Here is a 21,847-nt window from a genome sequence, read left to right as displayed (position 1 = left end):
AAATTATGTTTTTATAATTTTCTTGTAAAAAAATTAATTTTAACACTTGTAAATTGATTTTAAAATATGCTTGATCATATGTAAAAAAAAAAAATTATTGCAGTTATAATTAAGATTCCATTGTTTTATAAAAAAATAACTTACATATATAATATTTTATATGAAAAATATTAAAAAAATATTTTCCTATATGAATATTTTTCATTGTTTGATTGCAGTATTAAACTAACGCTATGTATTTATATTTTATATATATATATAAACTATTTTTATATTTTATTAATAAGATTGTCGAAATGAATTTCTCTTTTAGGAAGAGGGAATTATTTTTCTTAAAAATAATTTTTTTTTAATCAAAAAAATATTTTTTATTAATTAATTTCTTAAATATTAAAAAAATTTCATAAATTGAATTTAAGTTTTTTTAAAGTTGAAAAGAAAATGGTCCATGAGGGGTCATATAATTTGGGTCCAAAACCTATCGTGAAAGAATGGTCCCTAACTTGTAGAGAGTAGGTGCTTAGGCTATGTGGTTGAGGGAAGGGTGTGGCGCGGTGAGTTATGCATTAGGTGAGGGTTTTCTTAGAATCCATGTGATTTCCTCATGCTCTTGGGCTACCAAATCTTTCTATTTTCTACGTGTTTTCATGATTTGATTTTCAGATACTTGTCACTATTCCTTCATTCATTTATTTTATACATACATTTCATTTTTTATATGATGTGATATTTATTCCCTTTCATTTTTCTTTAAAACAAAGAATTTTATGTAACATTATTTTCAATTGATGAATTGTTTTTGTTATATCCACCTTCAAATAAAATCACATAGATAATTATTTTATTGGTTAATTTTTACTTGTTCTTCAAATTCTAAAATTATTATGCTTCAATCATCTTTAATTTTGTTACTACCTCAATTTCGGAATTTTTTTTTAACGTTGTTACATTTCCTTCTTCTATCTTCAGTTTATGATTATAAAATCTCTCAACTTTAAAATTTATTACATTAAAATCTCTCAATTTTTCAAATTGGGGATTGTCTGCAATAAATTTGAAAGGAAAACATGTTTAAAAACTAACAAATAAATAAATAATTGACCAAAAAAAGAACCCTAAAAAATTATTTTCTGAATTTTTCTTCTCAATTTTAAAAGAGAGGGAATAAATAGTCAGTTACTTTTTATTTTTATCAAAATAAAAGACAGTGAAAGAGTAATAAGAGAGCTTGAAAAGGATTAGATAGAGAGTCAAAAGAGTGTGCATGAAAGGAGAAAAAGAGTGAAAAGATAATGTGATATGAATTTCATATATGATATTTTTTTAATTTCTTTTTATTTTACATAGTAAGTTGGCCGTTAGCCCGGCAATATGAAGGATTTTTAACATAGAGATTAAAAAAAAAAAAAATTAAAAAATATTTTTTTTATAACAAAAAAAAAAAAAAAAAAAAAAAAAAAAATTTTTTTAAAAAGATATAATATATATATAAAAAAAAAAAAAAATTGATTAGAAGATTTATAAAAAAAAAAAAAAAAATAAAAGAAAGAAGTGTAAAAAAAAAAAATTAATAAAATTAAATTATTTCATTTTATTTATAAAATTTTGATTTGAGCCATTTCCAACAATCATATGTGCAGGGCTGTGAAACTTGTGTTCATGTTTCACAATTTCTTGAAAACAAAGAATGAAAAATATAACAATATCATATACTTTTCATTAATATGTATTAATATTCAAATGTCTTGTTTCTTTATACAATAAAAATTGAGTGGAGGGCAAACAAACAATGAAAAAAAAACAAATATTGGTATCTCTAAAGAATACAAACCCAACAAATATATTTCCTTTGCCCTTCCCATGGATGGATTTTACAGATTTGAATTTCAAAAATGAAATAAATTAATGAAAGATTTTACACAGGGGCAGGGAAGAAGAAAAGAATATGGGGAAAAAAGAAAAAGAAGAAAGAAAGAAAGATTAACTTTACAACCCTCATATCCTTGACCAGAGAGATTGATTGCTGCCTACTTCAAACAAAAAAGATGAGAAGCTTGAGCTTCCTTAGCCTCACTCTTGTAAAAACTGGAAGGCTGGATTCCCAAGTAGTTCCTCCGCTGGTTGAACACCCATAAAATCTCTCTCTTGCAGTGAATTTGAAAGGTCATCAATAGAGAATGGGATGCTGTTATAAGAATTACAAATTAGACAGGAAATATATTGAGAAAATTACATAAGGAAAAACTTTTTGATATATTAAGAATAGAGGTTCAAAGGAAATATATATATATATATATATATATGTATATATATGCAGTAGTATTGTTGCTGCTGAAAGATGCATGTGTTTTTAAAATCACGTATTGCATTTTCATTTAGATACCAAGTGCGGAGAGATAACATCGTGAATGATATTCTTTAAGGTTTAAACCTCACAAAAACCAAAACTAATTTGATGCATTGAAAAGACATTGACAGTTCACCTCATTTCATTTTATGAGCATCAAAGTCTTATGATCTCTACACTTTCCTAGTCCATTTTCAAACATGCAAGGAAATTTCTGTGATGCCAAATTGAAAATATATGTGAAATGAAGAAACTCTCACCCAGAATTGTCATCCAACAAAAAGGAACTGCTGCCAGCATCATTGGAGTCTTCTGTCATAAGCACCCTCATGCTGGAAATGACCTGAAGAGAGATTAAAAGTGAAGCCAAAGAGCATTCAATTCTGCTTGATAGGAAAACAAACTCCAAAGACGCATTGCATAAATCATTCTTAAACAAACTTACACCAGGAGACACACTTCGAGTGTTGTAGTTGTCATCCCAGTACAATGTACAGATTCGGTACAGCTGCTGCACACTCAGGATCTGAACAAACAAACCATAGTGAGAAAGAGGTAGAGGCCTGTGTACACCAATGAACATGATTTCGCAGCAAAATGAATGGAAAACATCAGACAGACCAACAATATGAAATTGATGTCTGGCTGCCAGAAGCAACCATGAACAGCTATTTAGAAGGCAAAAGTTGTTACCCATTTTGGCAACCATTTCAACTTCCAATGCAAACAACAAACATATAGAACCTTATTCTAATAAATTAAAGACCCCCTGTACAAAAATCTAGTTCCCCGATCCTGCTCCACTAAGATTGTGCACACAACATGATGAGACAGGCACGCACATGCATAAGCAGTAACAAAGGAGGGCATGGGGGAGATACTTACAGGGCACAGATCATTAGTGATTTCATCATAGGATATTCTATACTTCTGATGTATAACCTGAAGGCCAAGACAAGAAAATAATATGAACAACACTAAGCATCTACCATGATGTTAGCAGTAGTACTAAATGAAAAAAAAAAAAAAGGAATTAATTGGCATACCAAAAACCCGACAGCCTGTCTTATGTGCTTTAGCTCATCCCAAGATGCGCCAGCATACTGCAATTAGAGGAGGTGAAGGAATGAGAATCAAGAAAAATTATGCACAACACTATGGAAAGTAGAGAATACAAATTATAATTTCAGTATCTGCTTGAGAAACAACAAGCATAACAACAAAAAATGAACCAAAAGCATATTGACGAGTTAAATCAATTTGTACCTCCTCTTTTGCTTGACAACACCATAGCTCTAGCTCAGCTAATCCAGCTTTCACATATTCACCATTGCTAAATGTACAACACTCTCGTCGCAAGAGAAGACTGAACATCATAGAATCTCCGTATAAGGAAAACTTTTGACATATGACAATATCAAATGAATAAGATGACTACATACCTATTGAATAATTGTACATTGATGTATGAGAAAGTTTGAGTAAAGATCTTCTGGATGAGAACTGGGGGCACCTGAAATAACAATAACCGTGAGAAATTTTGTGCATTTAAAGACAATTAGAAGAGAAAACAGTAAAGCTCGTACAAAATTTTGTTTCAAAGTGCTGAGGAGAATGTTGAGATTATCAATTATGTTCTGCCAATGACTTGCAGGAGAATCTTTACCAAAGGAACGCCCAGATCTTAGTACACCTCCCTTAGATGTTCTAGGTGCCTAAAGTTGACATTAAAAATAAAGATGCTGAGATTGTCATGAAGTACCTGAGACTAAAAACAAGGAGTTCAACTTCAACAACATAACAAAGTGAAGTGCAATATACCTGGATGCATAATGAAAGCAAAGACGATAATTCCTTCTTCAAGTTGTCTCGAATAATTCCATAAATTTTCTCCACAAATGCTGCTAGCTGTTGCTTAAAAAGCAAGGCTGGGTATTTAGCCTCTACTTGGCGCACTACTGATAGTGCAGCAGCCGCAGCAAGGTTGGAAGAGGAGGGTGAAGAACGAAAACCCTAGAATTGACAAAGAATGCATTTAAAGAAAAATATATTTATATCATTAACCTTGAAAGCAAATATAATATGTCATAAAGGAAAATGAATAGAAAATTTTAATACCATGGTCATCCTCCCAAACAAGGATGCTGCTGAGGATGGCTTCTTATTTGGAGTTGTACCACTAGCACCAGCTGCCTTCAAACTTCGTTGCAGCAAAAACAATAAAGTAGATGTATTTGATAACCAGTAGGACATATGATCATTGTTATCTTCATTCTGTAATCAAGAACAGCGTTATCAACGGCAAACCTTGTTCAACAGTCATAGCACTCCATTGTGCTTTTTCTAGGAAGAACTACCAACAATATGATGTGCCCAGTTACCTCAATTGCAGAACCAATCATTTGAATTAGACGATCAAACACACTAGTCCTTTCTGCTTCAAAGGATTTCCAGTGGAGAAGACATTTGTATATGGTAAATGCTGCAACAGGCTTTCCGTGACTAAACCCAATGTTATTTGCAACACAACTGATAAGAGCATCAATATTCTCCTGTTGCAAGAATAAGACATAAAATGCTGGAACTTTACAGCCAAGGTTACATGAAACATGATAGGTGAAGCAATCCAAATTTCATAAGCACATACATGTTGACGTTCAATATGGGATCTCCTAAACTTGCTATCTGACTCCGTGCCAAACATCTTTACAGGTGTTGTACTTTGTGGTTCCTGCAGAAAGAAATCCCATCCACAATCAGTAAACAGAAATCAAAGTGTGACTGAACAAATTCAAATTGCTATATGTAGATGATCAATGAAATAGATTACTTTGGCTTTGTGCTCGTCATTCACATGGTGACCATTTTCCATACCCTGAAATTAAAAGGAAGGTTGACATGGGAGAGAGAGAGGGAGAGAATGGAAGATCTATACAATTTTTCCTTGCAGAAAGTGCATACCTGAGTTGCAATAGGTGGCCGCTCTGATGTCTTCCTAACAGGTGTCTGAAGCAAAGATTGCTGCCGAAGAATTTGGTTCTCAGTTTCCATGTCAGAAAATTTTTCTTCCAGCCTAGAAACAAGTCAAAAAAGATTCAGGGGAGGATGAGTATCAATTATTAACCGGACACACGGAACAACCAACTCCCGCATTGCATTAATTAATGATTATCTAATAAAATCATTGACCCCCACAGTAATGTAGCATAAACATTACAACAACCTATGCATAGCAGTCTTCAGTTCAACTATTCTCGACTCTGCCTCCAAAGCTTGCTTCAATCTTTCTTCGCTTATTTTGTTTGTCTCTTCAAATTTTTTCTCTGTTTCATCAATTTTTTGTTCCAATGAACCAACCAGAGCCTGAAATTAATCATAAGAACATAGTTAATAGGTGAAAAATGAAATCCAAAAGCTGCTCTCACAGGTTTGGAGAACACTTCTTAGATGTCTGCATGGAACTGGTACCACTAATTATCAGACTCCCACCTTGAGTTTCTCATTTTCTGTTTTAAGCTTATCCAACATTGCATGATCAACTACAGGAACCTCCTGTATAACAGGAACAATCTCTTTGGCCTTTTTGGCAGCCTCCCGTTCCTTTACGAGCATCACTTTAGTTTCTTTGAACTGAAGTTGCATTTCTTGTAAAGCAGACTGCAGTTTTGCATTCTCTTGTGTTTTAGCTTCTTCCATATCAGCCTACAAATATAACATAATATAAAAATTTGAGAAAAAAACAAGAGAGACCGAAAGAGTTATTGAGGAATTATCATATGAGAGGCCAATAATATGAATTGATGGTCAAAACTAAAGAGAGATCAAAAAAGGTAGCTCTTTCACAAAGTTCTTTTAGCTTTATGTATCACTGTCTATACTTTATACAAACTGAAGCATGCTTCATTAAAAAATAAAAAAATAAATAAATATAAAAAAACAACCAAGGGAAATGGCTATGATGAGAAGACTAAATAAATAGTTTAAGAAAACCAATAAACTAAAGCCAATAGCTAAATCAAAAACTGATGAGTTCTGATGAGATAAACATTGCATAATTACTACACAGCAAATTTTCCATTAATGAATTTATAAATACCCTCATGCGTTTCTCCAGCTGAAGTCTCCATGTCAATTCTTCAACCTGCTTTTCCAATTTATTTTTGGCAGCTTGAAGAGCACCAGTTTCCCTTGCAGCCTGTTAAAAAAAAGAACAATGCAAAGATGACATACAAAAATAACCGAGAGAAGAACCAGTTATTGCTGCAGAAGAAATGAATAATTTCAGAAAAAAAAAATTGACAAGCAAAAAATGAAAGGGAATTACTAGCAGGCAAAAGACTGAATAATATGAACAGTTGCAAGCAGCCATCACTTAATAATTTAAAAGAACTGAAAGCAAATTTTCATTCTAAACTACCTATACAAGTGCAATTTTAAGCGTTTGCAAGTTTTCTATAAGCAAATTTTCATTCCCAACAAGTTTTTCCTAAAACAAAGTGTATGCAATACCACATGCCCATCACTTGAAAGTGCTAGATGGAGTTGCTATTTGGGTCATTCACAAGAATACCAAACAGCTTCCTCTGACACTATCAATGTGGAAAATTGATCATTAAAGATTTAGAGAATAAAAAATAAAGCATGGAATTTTCCCTACAAAATAAGCAGAACAAAAACTTTCTTCTGCAGACTCTGTTCTGGCAAAACAATTGTGTCTGAGTAAAGTTTTCTAATGGAAAGCAGAAAATATATAAATTAGAACTAGTAGAGTAAAGAGAAGACAAGTAAAGAAGACAAGGCTTCCAGCCTACGCTGTTTCTAAAACAAACTCTCAATATCAATTAGAAATGAAAGAGAGGGAGGGGGGGAGAAGCTGACCATCTTAAGTTTCCGCAGTTCTTTACGAGCAACTCTCCCTCTCCATGCACATTGTGTTACAATTGCTGCTTTCTTTAACTCCAAATAATGTAACCGGGCCAAGTATTTGCGACATTGGCTCTGGAGAATAGGGTGAAAGGCATATCAATTCATGCACAGACAATTTGAAAAGAACACAACAATTGTTGAAACAAATCCTTGCAACATTCCGAAACATAACATAAAATAAATTGCTTAAATGCTTCATAAATCTGGTGGTGAATTCTCCTATAATAATGTTACCTGAATTACAATTGCTGCTCTAGTCTGCCTTCTGAAGCGTAACTCATCCCTAGCAGCCATCCCACGCATACCTGTTTGAATAGAAATAGCAGAGCAACACAAATCTGTATATGCTTTCCTAGCAAAATACATTCGCAAGCATCTTTGAATCCTCAGAGAAGCAGCCTCTCTCCGCATGTTCTCGTAAACTTGCCGAGCAAGTTGTCCTGAATTGAGCACAGGCAAAATCAACAGAGTTATACATAATCCTCATTGCCTAAGCAAATAGCACTGCCAGCTAATATAATGGTCCAAGAATGCAACAAAGCACCTCTGCATGCTGCTTGAATCTGTATTGCAGACTGACGAACCATGATAAAACATCTGCGAGACAAATAAGACCGCACTTTTCTCTGAATGATGCTTGCTGATCTTCCTAACACCTCACTCCTACGAGCATCCAGTTCTGCCATTTGACCAGCCCTAAGGAATATCTTTGTTTTACCAATCTTCAAAATCAAATGCAATGATAATCAGCTCCAAAAAAAAAAAAAGATTGATATCCATCTCATGCGCCTATTTAGTTGAAACCCAGGAGCAGAGTTATTAAGAAACTGATGTAGCCCCTAACCAAGCTAGATATTATTATCAGATTGACAAGGAAAAGCAACAGTGTTAAATTCCAAAGCATTACTGTGAAATAAGAACAACATCATGGCCAGGCGTAGAATGGAAATGAAGTTTCCACCTTTAGAAAACAATAGTTACACTAATATTGAATCTAAGAGTCATAAAACTAAGATTAGAACAGGATTTATTCACTTCTCAGAAAATAACCTGATAGCCTTTAAGTCCCACTTTATCCAGAAGCCTCTTGCAAGCAGTAACTTCATTAGAACTATCACAAATGATATTACAAAAGAGTCAGAATCTTCAATGCTTGAACGAAAATGCCCACTGCTAAGAGAAAGAATTGAATACCTCTCATCCAAAACTTCTGGTGCAAGGATGCCAAATCGGTCTACAAATTCATCAAATGGCCTTCTAGTAGGGTATCCAGCACAACTAATCCTAATTGCTTCCATAACTCCCTAAAATGAGATACATCATAGATTAAGATTAGCACATAGTTAGGTAGTTCTAGTCACAACTTTAACGTGTTTAATAACCAGATGTAATGGATATCAAAAACCTCACCCCACATCGTAATTGTTGAAGAACATTTTTATTCTCAAAAATTGCTGGCTTAAGAAGATTGTTGGGCTTTACACAGCGAATGTAATGTGGCTCAGTTGCACTGAGAGTTTCAAGCAATGCTTGCAGTTGTTGCTGCACAAAGTAGAAAACAGCAATTCATACACACAAGCACATAAATTGGGAAAAAAAAAATGAAGACGTACCTTAAACCGAGAACCAATCGAAGAGAACTTTGATTGTTTAGAGGATTCTTCAGCTAAAGGTGGAAACAATCCCGAAACAAAGGAACATTTAGAAGCATTTAAAAGTGCCTGATGTTCAGCAACAACATAGTCCTTGTTCTTGTCCAGAAATAGTTCAGTTTGATATGTGACCTGATTCATAAATTAAAGTTTTGTCAATACACTTCAAAATTCTTGAAATTATTATTTTTTGACAACACCATTACTGAACCACAAAATAAAAAGAAATACACCTACATCACCAGCATAATGGCAAATTGTGAAATCACTTCGAGCTAATTTTGGCTTGCTAAACCGTTTATGATTTTTAAATGTCTGGTACAACTTTTGAGCAAAAGTTTCATGTGTTGATCTTGGAAACATGCTACAGAAAACAAGTCACAGTTATGTTACATTGCAGAATGGTCAAGAAGAACCGAAAAGAACACTTGTACTAACTCAAAGAACTTCATCTCATTATCACTAATACAAATGTGAATAGTAATATTGACGATGTGCTTACCATGCTTCATCTAGTAGAGCAATTATGCCACCAGGTTTCTGAAAATTAATAGGAAACAAACAAAAAATAAGAATGCAATCTTTAACACAGAAAAATAACATTTTAAAGACAGCAAGGGAAAAAGTAAACTATCATGAATATGAGAAGAATATCACCAATTAGAGTACAGTTATATTTGTGACACAAGCTTCATCTACTGTTTTGCAGTTAATAATAAATATTATATAAAGTAAATTATAAGATGTCAAGCCAGGACTTACAATAGTACTAGATCAAGAAAGTTACAACAGAACAGACAAAATAACCAGTAATACTTGGTGCGAAAGTAGGAGAAAATAAACCTTTTCAATGAGATCCAGAACATCTTTATTATCAACAAATTCAATGTAGCTCCAATCAATTTCTTCTTTTGTATATTCTTCTTGCTCCATTTTGAAGACATGCTGCCCAAGAGAGATTTATGCATCAAAAAATGCAATAGAGTGAAGAAATGCAATGGTGTCAAAAGAAAGTACTGCTGAATTTCCAAATGCACCTGATTAAAATGTTGCTGAAGTTTCTCATTTGTCAAATTGATGCAAAATTGCTCAAAACTGCAAGAATGATATAATACCAACGATCAGATGAAAAAATAAAACAAGCATCCACCATTGCTTATCTCACTGTGACTGACCTAATTAATAAAATACCCTCCATTGAGCATCACGGAAATAACTTTGACTTAGCATACACCACAAAATCCATGAAATAGGTAGCTATTTATGTTCTAGGACAGCCTAAAGTGACAAGGAGATTAAACAGGTGATGAGGTATTCCCCTGATGCCCACACCAGGAAAATAAACCTATACATTAATGGCACATCAAGGAAACAAATAAGCTCAATGGAGTTTCATGGACTGTTGTGATCACGAAAGCAGTAATGCTAAAGCTGCAAGGTAATTATCTCGAACTGTTACGATCTAGTATCTTACTCAACTAACCCACATGACTCTCATCAGCATCAACAAATCCATATTCTCCTCCTTCATGCTAAGTATCCAATTGAGACACTTGAATAGAACAATTGTTCTCTTAAAGAACCTGTCCCTCTAAATAATGTAAACAAAAGGCATACCAGTTAAGCACCTGTTTGTCTTGAAACTCTCAAAACCGTAAATATCCAGCACGCCAATCAAGCACTTTGACTCAGGGTCTTGACCAATTGAACTATTAATCTTATCCACAAGCCTGCAGAATGAAAGGAAATATTAGAGCAATGCTGAACAACATAGTCCAATGCTTTAAACAAGTGTTTATTATTTAACAAATTAACAACTTATTTGCAAGCAAGGAAATAATATAGCTTTCATCACACTATGGAAGTGAACTTACCAATCAAACAACCTTGAGTACACAATTTTAGCCAACGCATCTCTACTAACAGCAGCAAATTCTGGATCCAACCACTTTGTAATGGTTTCATCACGAGTTACAATTACACGTTTGCAGAGAGAGTCTTCTAGTGCCTTCACATCACACCTACATAAAATTCAGGTTTCAAAAGCTGCATTTCCTTCCATTGCAAAAGCATATGAGGCAGACATATTTTTAACAATAGCATATCTATTAGTGTATATAAGAGTAAATAAAATTGCTCATTTATTTACATTAAAAGCTCAGCAGTAGTTTTTAGATGAAACCGAGATTTTTCATCTTTAGGCATGGATGAGTCTATTTCCTTCCCCTTTGCAAATTCAATATTTCCAAGATGGAGGATTGCAGCCACTACACGAAATATGGCATCCTGAAAAGATAACAGAGAGAAAAATAAATATTTACAAGAATTTAGAATTTGAGTGACAACATTTTTTGCCTAAATTATTACCTGCTCATCAGAACTTATTCCAACAATATCCATCGCCCTCCTTGTTGCAATGTACTCCTTAGAATCGTCAACACCATCCAATTCATAGCAATTCGATTGATTTAGATAGTGAAACGTTCTTGGGTTTCCCAATTTGTATCTCTGAAGATCCTGATGAATGATAAAGGAAAGAAATTATGAGACACGTTTGGAAGTAAGAAAATGAGCATTGGAAGCTCTTTGTTGACTTCAGGATGGTAACATAGCTGCTGCAATTCCATATCCAGATTGTGTTTCTAGCATCAAACAGCTACTTATGTTTATTAGCGTAGCAACACTATTGGATGTTTGTTGGAACTCTGTGTTTGTATTTTGTATTGTCTCATACATTATAAAAAAAAAAAAGGTGACCCAATACATGAAGCATCCCACACTTGTGGGCTCTAGGGAGGACTGATTTTCGTTGCCTTAACCCAGCTTTGCAAAGAGGCTGTTTTCATGGCTCAAAACCATGATCTCCAGGTGATAAATGGGTTAACTTTACCATTACACCATAGCCATCTCATACATATCAATATAAATAGGGTTGACACCCTGACAAAGGGGTAGTGAATTCACTCACTATAATTATTACTGATAAGAATAATTATTACTGTTCACAATATAAATAAGCAAACTATAAACCCAGTATAAAAGGCAAGAACATTATCCGTTTAAACACTTGTTGCATGATATATATAAATAAGCAAACTAAAAAACCAGTATAAATCCAGCTCATAAAAGCAACTGATATTTACACTCAATAAAACCCCACTTTCCATTAAGTAACAATCAATAATCTAAGACCCATTACCTCCGGTGGTGCAGCACAAAGCATGTAGAAGCAGTGATAATTTCTCTCAGGATCAGAAACCTGACACACACGTGATCTTTCTAGCAAATAAGTTCTGATAGCAGCTCCTGAAATCCTTCCGCTCTGATCAAACTGAATCTCCACGAACTTACCAAAACGACTGCAGGGATCATGGCATGCAAATAAGAACACAAGCCAATCAAACACATGATGCAAAATTCATGAATATATGAAGGATTTATTATAAATCTTCCCACCTAGAGTTATTGTTTCTGACAGTCTTGGCATTGCCAAATGCTTCTAAAACAGGATTGGACTGCAAAATGATGAAAACAATACAAATGCAAGTATGTTGTCAATCATCAAATGGCATCAGATTTCTTGAATTTTTATATCGGCCAGTCACAGACTTAAATGACAAAACAAGTTCACCTCCAAGACTTGCTGCTCAACAGTTCTCCCCTCAGCAGCAGCTCTCCCTCCCATGTAGGCAAGATAACGCATAAGCAATTTTGTGCTTTCTGTTTTACCAGCCCCACTCTCACCGCTAACTAAAATTGACTGACTGACTCCTTCATTGATCATTAGCCTACATCCACAAGCAATGGCATTTACTATAATCAAATTCAGAAAGAGAGAGGAGAAAATAAAATGGTCAGCAACCAGTTGCTAGAAATTTTTACCTGTATGCAGCATCTGCAACAGCAAAGGGATGTGGACTCAGCTCACCAAAGGCTGCCCCTTTATATTGTGCCATCATATGACTATCATAGAGATGTGGCAACTTTCTAAAAGGATTCACAGCAATTAATATATTCCCTGTGTAAGTCTGGAGGTATCATTTAGTACATCAGCCTTGATAGAACAGAAAGTGTAGAAAATGTAAAGAAAAAAAAAATAAAGATATCCCAATATCCGTCTAAACATAATATAAAGATATAGAAAGCATAAAATAGCAGATCCCAACATATCTAACTTCCCCACATTCACCCTCCAAACAAGAAGCATAAGAAGGAAAATTATCTATTGCTTGCAAATACTCACATAAATTTCGTTCATATCATATCTTGTTCTTAAATTCTGCAAGACTCCTGGTTCATGCAAATAAGCCAGTTTTGTCATATCATCCACTCCACATGGTGGGGCTTCAGCATCTTTAGCATAAACATTGGAAGCTTTAGCAACAACCTGCAGTTTTCCAAAAAGGGGAGGGATACAATGTCAGCATATCTCCATTCATCATGTTATAGATTCTCAGAGAAGAAAAACAGGATTAGCATCAGATCAAAAGTCACAGCAATAAGAAGAAAAGCAACTAGACACGACTAGAAGATAAAAATATTTATTGTCACTTAAACAGTTGACTAATATAACCGATTGAAGTTGACATCTACATTAAATATAACCATTGAGAAGAGTCAATAAAAGCACCCACCGTCTTTCCAGATGTGCAGAGGACCTTAATGTCTTCACCTTTAATCTCCACAACTTCACCATCAACCCAAGCTTCATAAGGATCTTCCAACCAAACAAGAGATCCAACGACCAGACCAACAGCAGCAGCCTGCAAAGCCAACAGTGTTGAGGGTTTTTGCTTCAGTGTAACTGTATCATTTTGTACCACATATAGAAGATTTCCAATCATCCACATCAATTATTGAAATGGAAAATATATGTCAAAACTTGGGAGCAATGTAAGACTCCAGAAACTGATCCACCAGTAACATAGCAGCATAAAATGAAGAGACCTTCTTCACTGACAAAGAAGACGTTAGCAGAAGGAAATGCTGTGATGAGCAGTGTCTTTGCAAGAAGGAAAACAAATAGCCAAAAAAAAGTCATAAGAATTTGCTACTGCTACATGTCTTCCATTCAATATTTCTGAACTTAATTGGTCAGTTTATTAGAGAAGGGCCACCTGCATTGACACACTTTTTGAGTTCTATTTATTAGCTTGTTGAAATGGAGGAAGCAACTAATGATTGCAATTTCAACAGCATTGATCATAATTTTGGAATTATAGAAAAATTAAAAAACTTTTAAAAGAAGTGCAAAATCATTCAAATGACCCATCAGATTTTGGTTGGAATTGCCTCGAGTCACAACTGAGTTCACTTGAATTATCAAAGACAAAGCATATAAAATCATAAAGACTTCAACTAACTTTTGTTCAAATTTCAGTCATGGCCAATGCTTTATTTGTATACATAACCTTTAATATTGGTTTCAAATATATCCAAACTTGGAAGCAAATGTGCCAAAACTCTCAAATTTCTGACAATGCATATAATTTATTTTTAATAAATTACAGAAGCACATGATGTGGGATATTTAAGAAAAGAGAGAGAGAGAGGAGACAATAAACTATCAAAAATTTTCTTTTTCCATTTTTTTAATATTATATAACAATTAATATCTTTAGCAAATAATTAATCATTTCATAAGTGGTCTTTCATTCAAATATGCCAGATCAAATGCTAATGTGAATTGTTTAAAATAAATTATAAGCCATGTCAACAATTTGAGAAACTTGGTGCATGCCTTCTAAGGTAATTTATGTTATTGATGCAAATTAAAGCATTGGCTATAATTGAAGTCAAACAAAATATTTTGATTTTTCTAGTCAAGAACCTAAATTGCAATGGTAAGGGCCTTCAATTCCAATGCATGGCAATTCTACCATGCAATAAAGCCTACAAATTCATATTTGATGCCTAGTGAAGCTATAATCATGACTCCCTGACTATGAAATAGACTATCATCAACACAAATTGGACATTGATAAATGCTAATCTTGTTGAGCGGTTGCACCACAAGTAAAGCCTTAGGGCTAGACAATTCAATGTCATTAGCTCATTGTTCTCTAAATAACTTTGCTCGACATAGCGAACATAGAAGTTCAATTCCCATATTGCTACTGGTAAAACTAAAATGGGTACACCCAAAGAACATTATAGGTGCACATATGATAAACAAATATTAAAGCATTGACCATAATTCAAAATTGGACCAAACGATTTGGAAATTTCCAGTCATTAACACCAATCAAAAACATAAAAGATCTCCAGTTTCATTGCATGCTCCCAATGCAAGACTGTTTTACCATACAATATAATATAATGGAATTCATCTTTTTGACTAGTAAAGCTATAATCATGAAATGCTGACTAAAACTCGATGCGAGCATACACTAATCATCGGTAACCCACAAATTCAGCATTGATAAATTATAATCTGTCTGGAATAAAACCTTAAAACTAAATATTCCAATTTCATTGTTCCGTCAAAAGCTTAGTTCTTCCCTCGGAAAAAAAAAATTAAAAAGCTTAGTTCAGCATAGTAAATATAGAAGTTCAATGTCTGTCCTGCTACTTCTAAAACTAAAATGGGCACATCCACAAATACATCGTAGGTGCAAATATATCAATGAGGTTAGACCATCTAAGCAAAAAAGGAGAGATAAGGGCAATGTGAAATTAGTATATACTTTAGCTCCAAGTTAAGCACAGATCAGTCGACCAACGAAGTAAAACAACCACCACCCGTCAAATTATCAATGAACAAATAAGAATTAAACATCATTTTCAACAAACAAGGACTCAAATTTCCCAACAATCAAAACAAAAGCAGATAAAGACTAAATTAAAATAAAAAAAAAGGCACAAAGTATACCATATCCACCGAGAATGACCAGATCAGAAACTTGGGTTCCTCCTCGATCTACTTCTACAGCCTTCAACAATAACCACTCAAATCCCAGAACCCATAAAATAAAAAAATAAAAATAAAATGAACTTCCCTTTCCCTTCCTATTTCCCTTCTTGGGTGCAACTAAAATCGATTTACACTAATGACCCAGCAACAAGAGGAAAATATGTTTTGAAGAAGAGAATAAGCCTCTCTGTATCTGTCTCTCAGGCCCTCCTTGCTGTGAAAATCAAACTTTTTGTTGTTTTTTTATTTTCTTGTTATTGTTTTTGTTTTCTAAAGTTTCCTTAACGTGTGTGTTCTTTTCTTCCCTCCCACCTGATTTGGGCTTTGGGTCAAGAATCGAGATTATTAACAAAGTAATTTAAGTTGTTAATTGCTTAATTAATTAAGAAAATCAAAGCGTTTTCATTAAATGGGGATTGAATTCCGATGCTGCCCTTGTTTATCGGCTGTAATTACGAGAGCTTAGAGTGAGAATCTGACAACTAAGACATTGGTCAGATTTGAGTCCACTTAGGGTTGGGCTGTCCGAATCTTACACAGAACCTCAAATCAAAATGCCCTTGGCGCCATTGCTCCGGAAACAGAGAAGGATGGTTCCCTTCCTTTCCTGTTAAGAACTTCTCTTTCCATGCCTTTTTGTTTTTTTTTTTTTACCAATATATATAATATCGCGCTTATTAATATTTATTTAATATATTTATTTATTAATAATTTTATATCTATAATATGCTCTTGTGTTCTTTTAAAAATCTTTTTTCTTCTCACCTTATTTACATTTTATTAATTATTTTTTTAATTTTATTCTTATGTGTTATTATTCTAAATATTTTTTTTTATCACTTTTCTAAAAATATTTGAAATTATACAAATTAAATGTTGCATAAAAATATGAAATATTACATTAAAACTGATGTAATATCACATAAAAATAAAATTTCTTATGCTATCAATACAATATTAATAATAAATATATATATTTAATAAATCCTCAACTCAACTAAATCTTTATGACAAAAAATTTGGGTCGGCTATATAGATTCGCTTTCTTCACTCTTAACGATTTTGGGTTAAATCCTCAGAAATATATTATTAATAAGCATAATATTGCACTCATTTCTAACAAGATATATTTTTATATTTGAGTTTGAGAGACTTAAACTTAAAATCTTACCATCCAAAATTATTTAAATGGAATAAAAATATTTTAAAATAAATTTAAAAAAAAAGAAAATAAACATAAAAGAAATGTTAATATTGTATTTTTTTATTTTATAGTTAAATATAGTAATTATTTTCAAAATATTTTTTATAAAAGAAAACAAGCATTAATTTAGATTATTTTCATATTGGAGATGGGTATGTTTTGACAATAGAATGTGATCATGGTTTTTTTGGTAAACAATCAAAAGGAATCTTGGAGGGGACCTTTGGCCATATAGAGGATATTTGCTACACTTTAATTTCAATCCTTACCAATTAATTTAAATTTGGTAGTGGGGACTATATGTTCCTAGATTAGATACATTGTTTAATCTTATCATTTCCATAACTATTTTGATTTGAATTTTTTATTTTTTTTTCTTTAATACAAAACTATTAAAATTGCTTGTTAAAGTGAAATTCAACAAAAATAATTATAATATTTTTTTATTACTAGCAAAATAATTTTTTTTTAGAAAATTGTAACAATAATAATAATAATACTTAAAAAGATAATAATAGTATAAAAAAGAATTAAACACATAATTCTTAATTAGCAAGTCATTTTCATTACAAATCTAGAAAATAATTATTTTGTAAAAAATGTGTATTTCACTAAAAATTATAAAGAAAAATAATAATAATGCCATTTTTCTTAGGCATGAAGCTAATGGTATATTACATGTTCAAACAAAAGGAAAAAAATATACAAATGTGTATATCACATGATATAACTAATTAAATGTAATAAAATATAGAGTCTGTTTGACATGTTGTTAGAACTGTTATTAAGAAAAAAAATTAATATATTAATTAAAAAATATTAAAAAATAATTTAAAATTAAATTTAATATATTAATCATAAAAATATTAAAATAATAAAATTATTTTTTAAAATTATTTTTTTATACATCTAAAATGATGGTTTTATCCTGAAAAACAGTTTTGGCTTTTTAATCTCAATGTCAATCAGACATATAATGAAATAAATAATATTTTTGAAATTTTCAATCAAAAAGATGATCTGGAACTTTTTATTGCCAATTTATATATTTTATTATGATTACTTAGATCCTAATTTCAAATATGTCGAAATCATATCTAATTTGTTACAATATGAAATAATTATTTATTTTTGTTTCTTTGTCTAAAAGAGTTGATTGGGGAACCTCAACTCCTTTCATTTTAGCTGATATATTAAACTTTGATTTAAGCAATCAATAAAGTTTTATTATTTAGTTTTAAAAAATAATTATTTATTTTTTATATAATTAATTAAAATCAAAATTTAAATTTAAAATTTTACAATTTTAAAAGTGAATAATTTTAGAGAATTTTACAATTTAATCCCTATGTTTTGCCTTATATTATATTTTAGTTTTTAAATTTTAAAAAAATTAATTATTTAATTCTTAAATTTTACATTACATTACACTTTAATTCTTAAAATTCTGAAAAATAAATTATTTAGTCTCTTTAATTTTAATATATAGAATAATTTGATGCTTATAATTTTAATATTTATAATAATTTTATTCATTGAAAAATAATTAAATTATTTTATATGTTAAAATTATAAAAATTAAAGTGTAATATAATACAAAATTTAAGGATTAAATAATTAATTTTTAAAAAATTAAAGTATAACGTGATATCAAAATTAGAGATTAAATAATTAATTTTTTTACATTTAAAGACTAAAATATAATATAAAGTAAAATTTAGTGACTAAATTATAATTTCTTATAATTTTATACTAAAATTTATTGATTAAAATAATTATCTACGTTTAATTAAAGGAATATATAACAATATTTTATATATGTGCACAGCTTGCGCTATTATTACTTTCTTTTAAAATAAATAAAAAAAAAGTCCAAATGGTTCCATCGTAATTCTTATTAACTGTAAGGGCATTAAGGTAAAACAGACATAAATTACTGTTTATCATTGTCGTCCTTCCATGTTAGAAACCGACGGCGAGGATTTAATCTCGACGGAAAGGGAATATATAGGAATAATAAATCCAGTGAGAAAATAAATGCATGCTGCTGTTTGTCACATAAATGTGGAAAACAGCCCAATATAAATAAGCCACGTGTCCAGTAGATTTCCTTGATAATCCACGCGCCCATAGGTAGCCCCGCAGTTCCTCTCTAAGAGAGCCCCACTTAAGCAACCAATCAAATTGAGAGTGAGTGTTCGTGAGAGTGGGCTTAAGCTGGTAGTCGTTTATTTGAAAGCGCGTAAACGAAACCAAGTTCTGTGTTGACGGATGATTACTTAGGACGTGCGACGTGAGAAGGAAAGCGACGGCTGAGATGAGGGGACGTGTGATCGGTGCAATAGTAGCCGTTGGATGGAGAAGACACTTTGATGGGTTTTGCGTGGGGAGATGGTTTGTGACGCATAGGACGTCACCGCCTTAACGGACGGAGTCAAATGCTTAACAAAGTGATGATAATGATAATTGGGTTCACATGGTGATTGTGAACACTTAAAAAAAGGTCAAAAGGAAAGGAAATAAAAAGTGGAGAAAGATGGACATAGAAATAGAAGCTTAGTTGGATGTTATAAGAACATGTCATTATTGGTTGAGATGGAGTATCATTTTCTCTTTTAAAAGGAAAATAAAAATCCTTGAATTTGATCATTGCCCTTTAATGTCAAATTTTGAGTAGCGTTAACATCCTAATTTAACATAGTTGATACAATATAAATGAATTTAGCTTTTTGAAGGGTGTCACGTGTAACGCGAGGAGTCGTCGTATATGAGAGCTTGTATAAATGACATACAAGTACCTTAAAATAAAGCATATATAGCTACCTTGAATAGATTTTGTAATAGGAAATCATTATAACAATACAATGGTTATTACATAGTAAATATAGTCGTCGTACAACAACTATCGAGAAGTCATCCATATTCAAGGCGTGAGTGGATGCCGCTTCTCAAGTATGGAATTGGCTTAGTTAATGTGATAGAAACATTTGCCTATATAATAAGAACCCCACTTATGTATATCAAACGATAAAATGCTAATCAGCTAAATTAATGTAAACTAACTATCCACCATTGATGTGTCATAGGTCTATGACTTGATAGATGTGAGTGATCTACATGTGTTAGACTCCACAGTAACCATCATTTTAGAACAGTCGGAATAATTATAACATATAGGAGACATTTCATTATATTTTAGAAACCTATTATGAATATTACAAGGCCACTTGTATGAATCCCTATATGTGGCGATACCTTATTGGGCTGAAACTTTTATATAAGTTTTAACTGAGTATATACATTCTTTGAACCTTTATTTTCCATATTCATTATCCATGATTTTCTTACGTTTTCTTTATTTCCTATCCTATTCTAATTTAGACATCGGAGTGCCAAGAGGGAGAATCTCCTTAACTCTCTAACCTTTTGTTGCCTTGCAGACAAATAGTCAAAGGTAACTCCCTATAGTCGTGTGAGTACCCTGGATAGGTCGTAGTCATATAAGTACTCATATCACTCTTAGCTAACCTCCATAGTCTATATGTATCCAATCCACATGTTATTTATTACAAATGCCACCCATATCAAAAGCTATTAATAGGATTTATAACAAAGCATGCCTTAAAAAAATTATCATAATTTTGTTGTGAAGTGTTTATTGTCCCTATTCTATGCATATTCTTTATAAAAAAAATATATAATTTAATATTTTCTTATACAATATGGGTGACTAGAAAATATATGTATATATTCATGATGAAAGTGAGATGGTGGGGGATGTTGGGGCTTCTCCTTTACACTATATTTGGATAATCATGTTTGACAAATTGTTATCAAACATTAAATCATTGGTTAAATATTCACTAAGCTAAGTATTCACTAAGTTAACTGATTCATTAACTATTACTTCATTAGTCGTAAACAATAGGTCAAATATTACCATCTTGATATAATTATCTTTAAAGGAAAAGGTCAACCGATTAAACATCATGCTTTTAGTCATTTTCGAAAAAAATAAATTAGTGGAAATGTGTATAAAAATGGTTATATATATTGGGAGCATGTAAAAGGCCACACCTACCATGAAAATACAAATAAGCAATGCACTTCATGTAAAAGCCATGAAAAAAAAAAAAATATATATATATATATATATAATTTCGAGCTCAATCATGGAGCTCGAAATTGTAGGATATGAGTTAACCTCTGTTTATCCCTATTTTCAAGTTAAAGCAGTAGTATGGGGATAAGATCCATTTAAGTTTATAACACCGGGAGAGACGTTAGTTGAGGACTGCCCTTAGGGCAAGTGACAAGTTTAAGATGTGTAATGGTATCATGAACTGTTCTATCAGGTAAAAAGTGAATTAATAAGTAGTAAATTAAATAAAAGTGAACGAGACGGTACAAAATAGCATATACGCGCAGGTCAAGAATGGAGATGGTAAGGTAATGATTATGAACCTATGGCCAATGATAAGATAAACATTTCTCATATGATCGATCAGGTCACTTTAGAAGGAACTACGAATAAAAAAATAATTGATAAAACAACAGTAAGAGAGGCTTTGGATTAGTTAAAAACGAGCTAAAAATTGCATCAGATTGTCAGAAGTCTTGTATAGACTTAAAGAAGAGAAACATTGAAGATAATAAGAATAATAAGGTGTGTTTTTTTTTTTTTTAAAGATCTTCCCTGAAAGAAGACCACTGTCACGACCCAACCTATGGGCCGGACCGGCACTAGGACCTGGGCCAGTCTAAAGCCCCCGAGGCCCGTAGTAAGCCTAACTATTCATCAACCC

The 21,847-nt window shown here is 32.2% G+C and overlaps 1 protein-coding gene across 2 annotated transcripts; it reads right to left on the bottom strand.

The window, feature by feature from the left end:
- Positions 1-1,695: 1,695 nt before the first annotated feature.
- Positions 1,696-16,184, bottom strand: LOC110647040 (myosin-6). 2 transcript variants are annotated; one of them, XM_058149841.1, is made up of 39 exons: positions 15,797-16,183; positions 13,560-13,688; positions 13,169-13,312; positions 12,808-12,953; positions 12,557-12,713; positions 12,382-12,440; positions 12,125-12,284; positions 11,293-11,442; positions 11,075-11,211; positions 10,800-10,946; positions 10,554-10,655; positions 9,963-10,020; positions 9,769-9,870; positions 9,428-9,465; positions 9,163-9,289; positions 8,887-9,057; positions 8,684-8,815; positions 8,468-8,577; positions 8,324-8,384; positions 7,818-7,995; positions 7,508-7,713; positions 7,226-7,345; positions 6,444-6,542; positions 5,837-6,049; positions 5,571-5,710; positions 5,309-5,420; positions 5,178-5,222; positions 4,995-5,078; positions 4,729-4,899; positions 4,466-4,621; positions 4,169-4,360; positions 3,934-4,062; positions 3,790-3,860; positions 3,614-3,713; positions 3,394-3,450; positions 3,233-3,289; positions 2,793-2,873; positions 2,608-2,690; positions 1,696-2,185 (listed from the first exon to the last, which is right to left on the bottom strand). In XM_058149841.1, the coding sequence occupies exons 1-39, from the start codon at positions 15,797-15,799 to the stop codon at positions 2,071-2,073; spliced, it is 4,542 nt and encodes a 1,513-aa protein (XP_058005824.1). In that variant the 5' UTR covers positions 15,800-16,183; the 3' UTR covers positions 1,696-2,070. The 2 variants fall into 2 exon arrangements, with proteins under 2 accessions (XP_058005824.1, XP_058005825.1); XM_058149842.1 differs by lacking the exon at positions 5,178-5,222 and having other exon boundaries at positions 15,797-16,184.
- Between the last annotated feature and the right edge of the window lie 5,663 nt (positions 16,185-21,847).

This window comes from Hevea brasiliensis, chromosome 7 (genome assembly GCF_030052815.1).
Source record: "Hevea brasiliensis isolate MT/VB/25A 57/8 chromosome 7, ASM3005281v1, whole genome shotgun sequence".
NCBI lineage: Eukaryota > Viridiplantae > Streptophyta > Magnoliopsida > Malpighiales > Euphorbiaceae > Hevea > Hevea brasiliensis.
The sequence above is the reverse complement of the archived record's forward strand: the minus strand, read 5'-3'. Positions and strand labels throughout refer to the sequence as shown.

Excerpts from the sequence above, each read along its gene's own strand:
- LOC110647040 (XM_058149841.1), bottom strand. Across the intron at positions 12,714-12,807 it reads GTTGCAGATGCTGCATACAG|GCTAATGATCAATGAAGGAG; the intron begins GTAAAAATTTCT and ends TTGTGGATGTAG. Across the intron at positions 11,443-12,124 it reads TTTGTGCTGCACCACCGGAG|GATCTTCAGAGATACAAATT; the intron begins GTAATGGGTCTT and ends ATCATTCATCAG.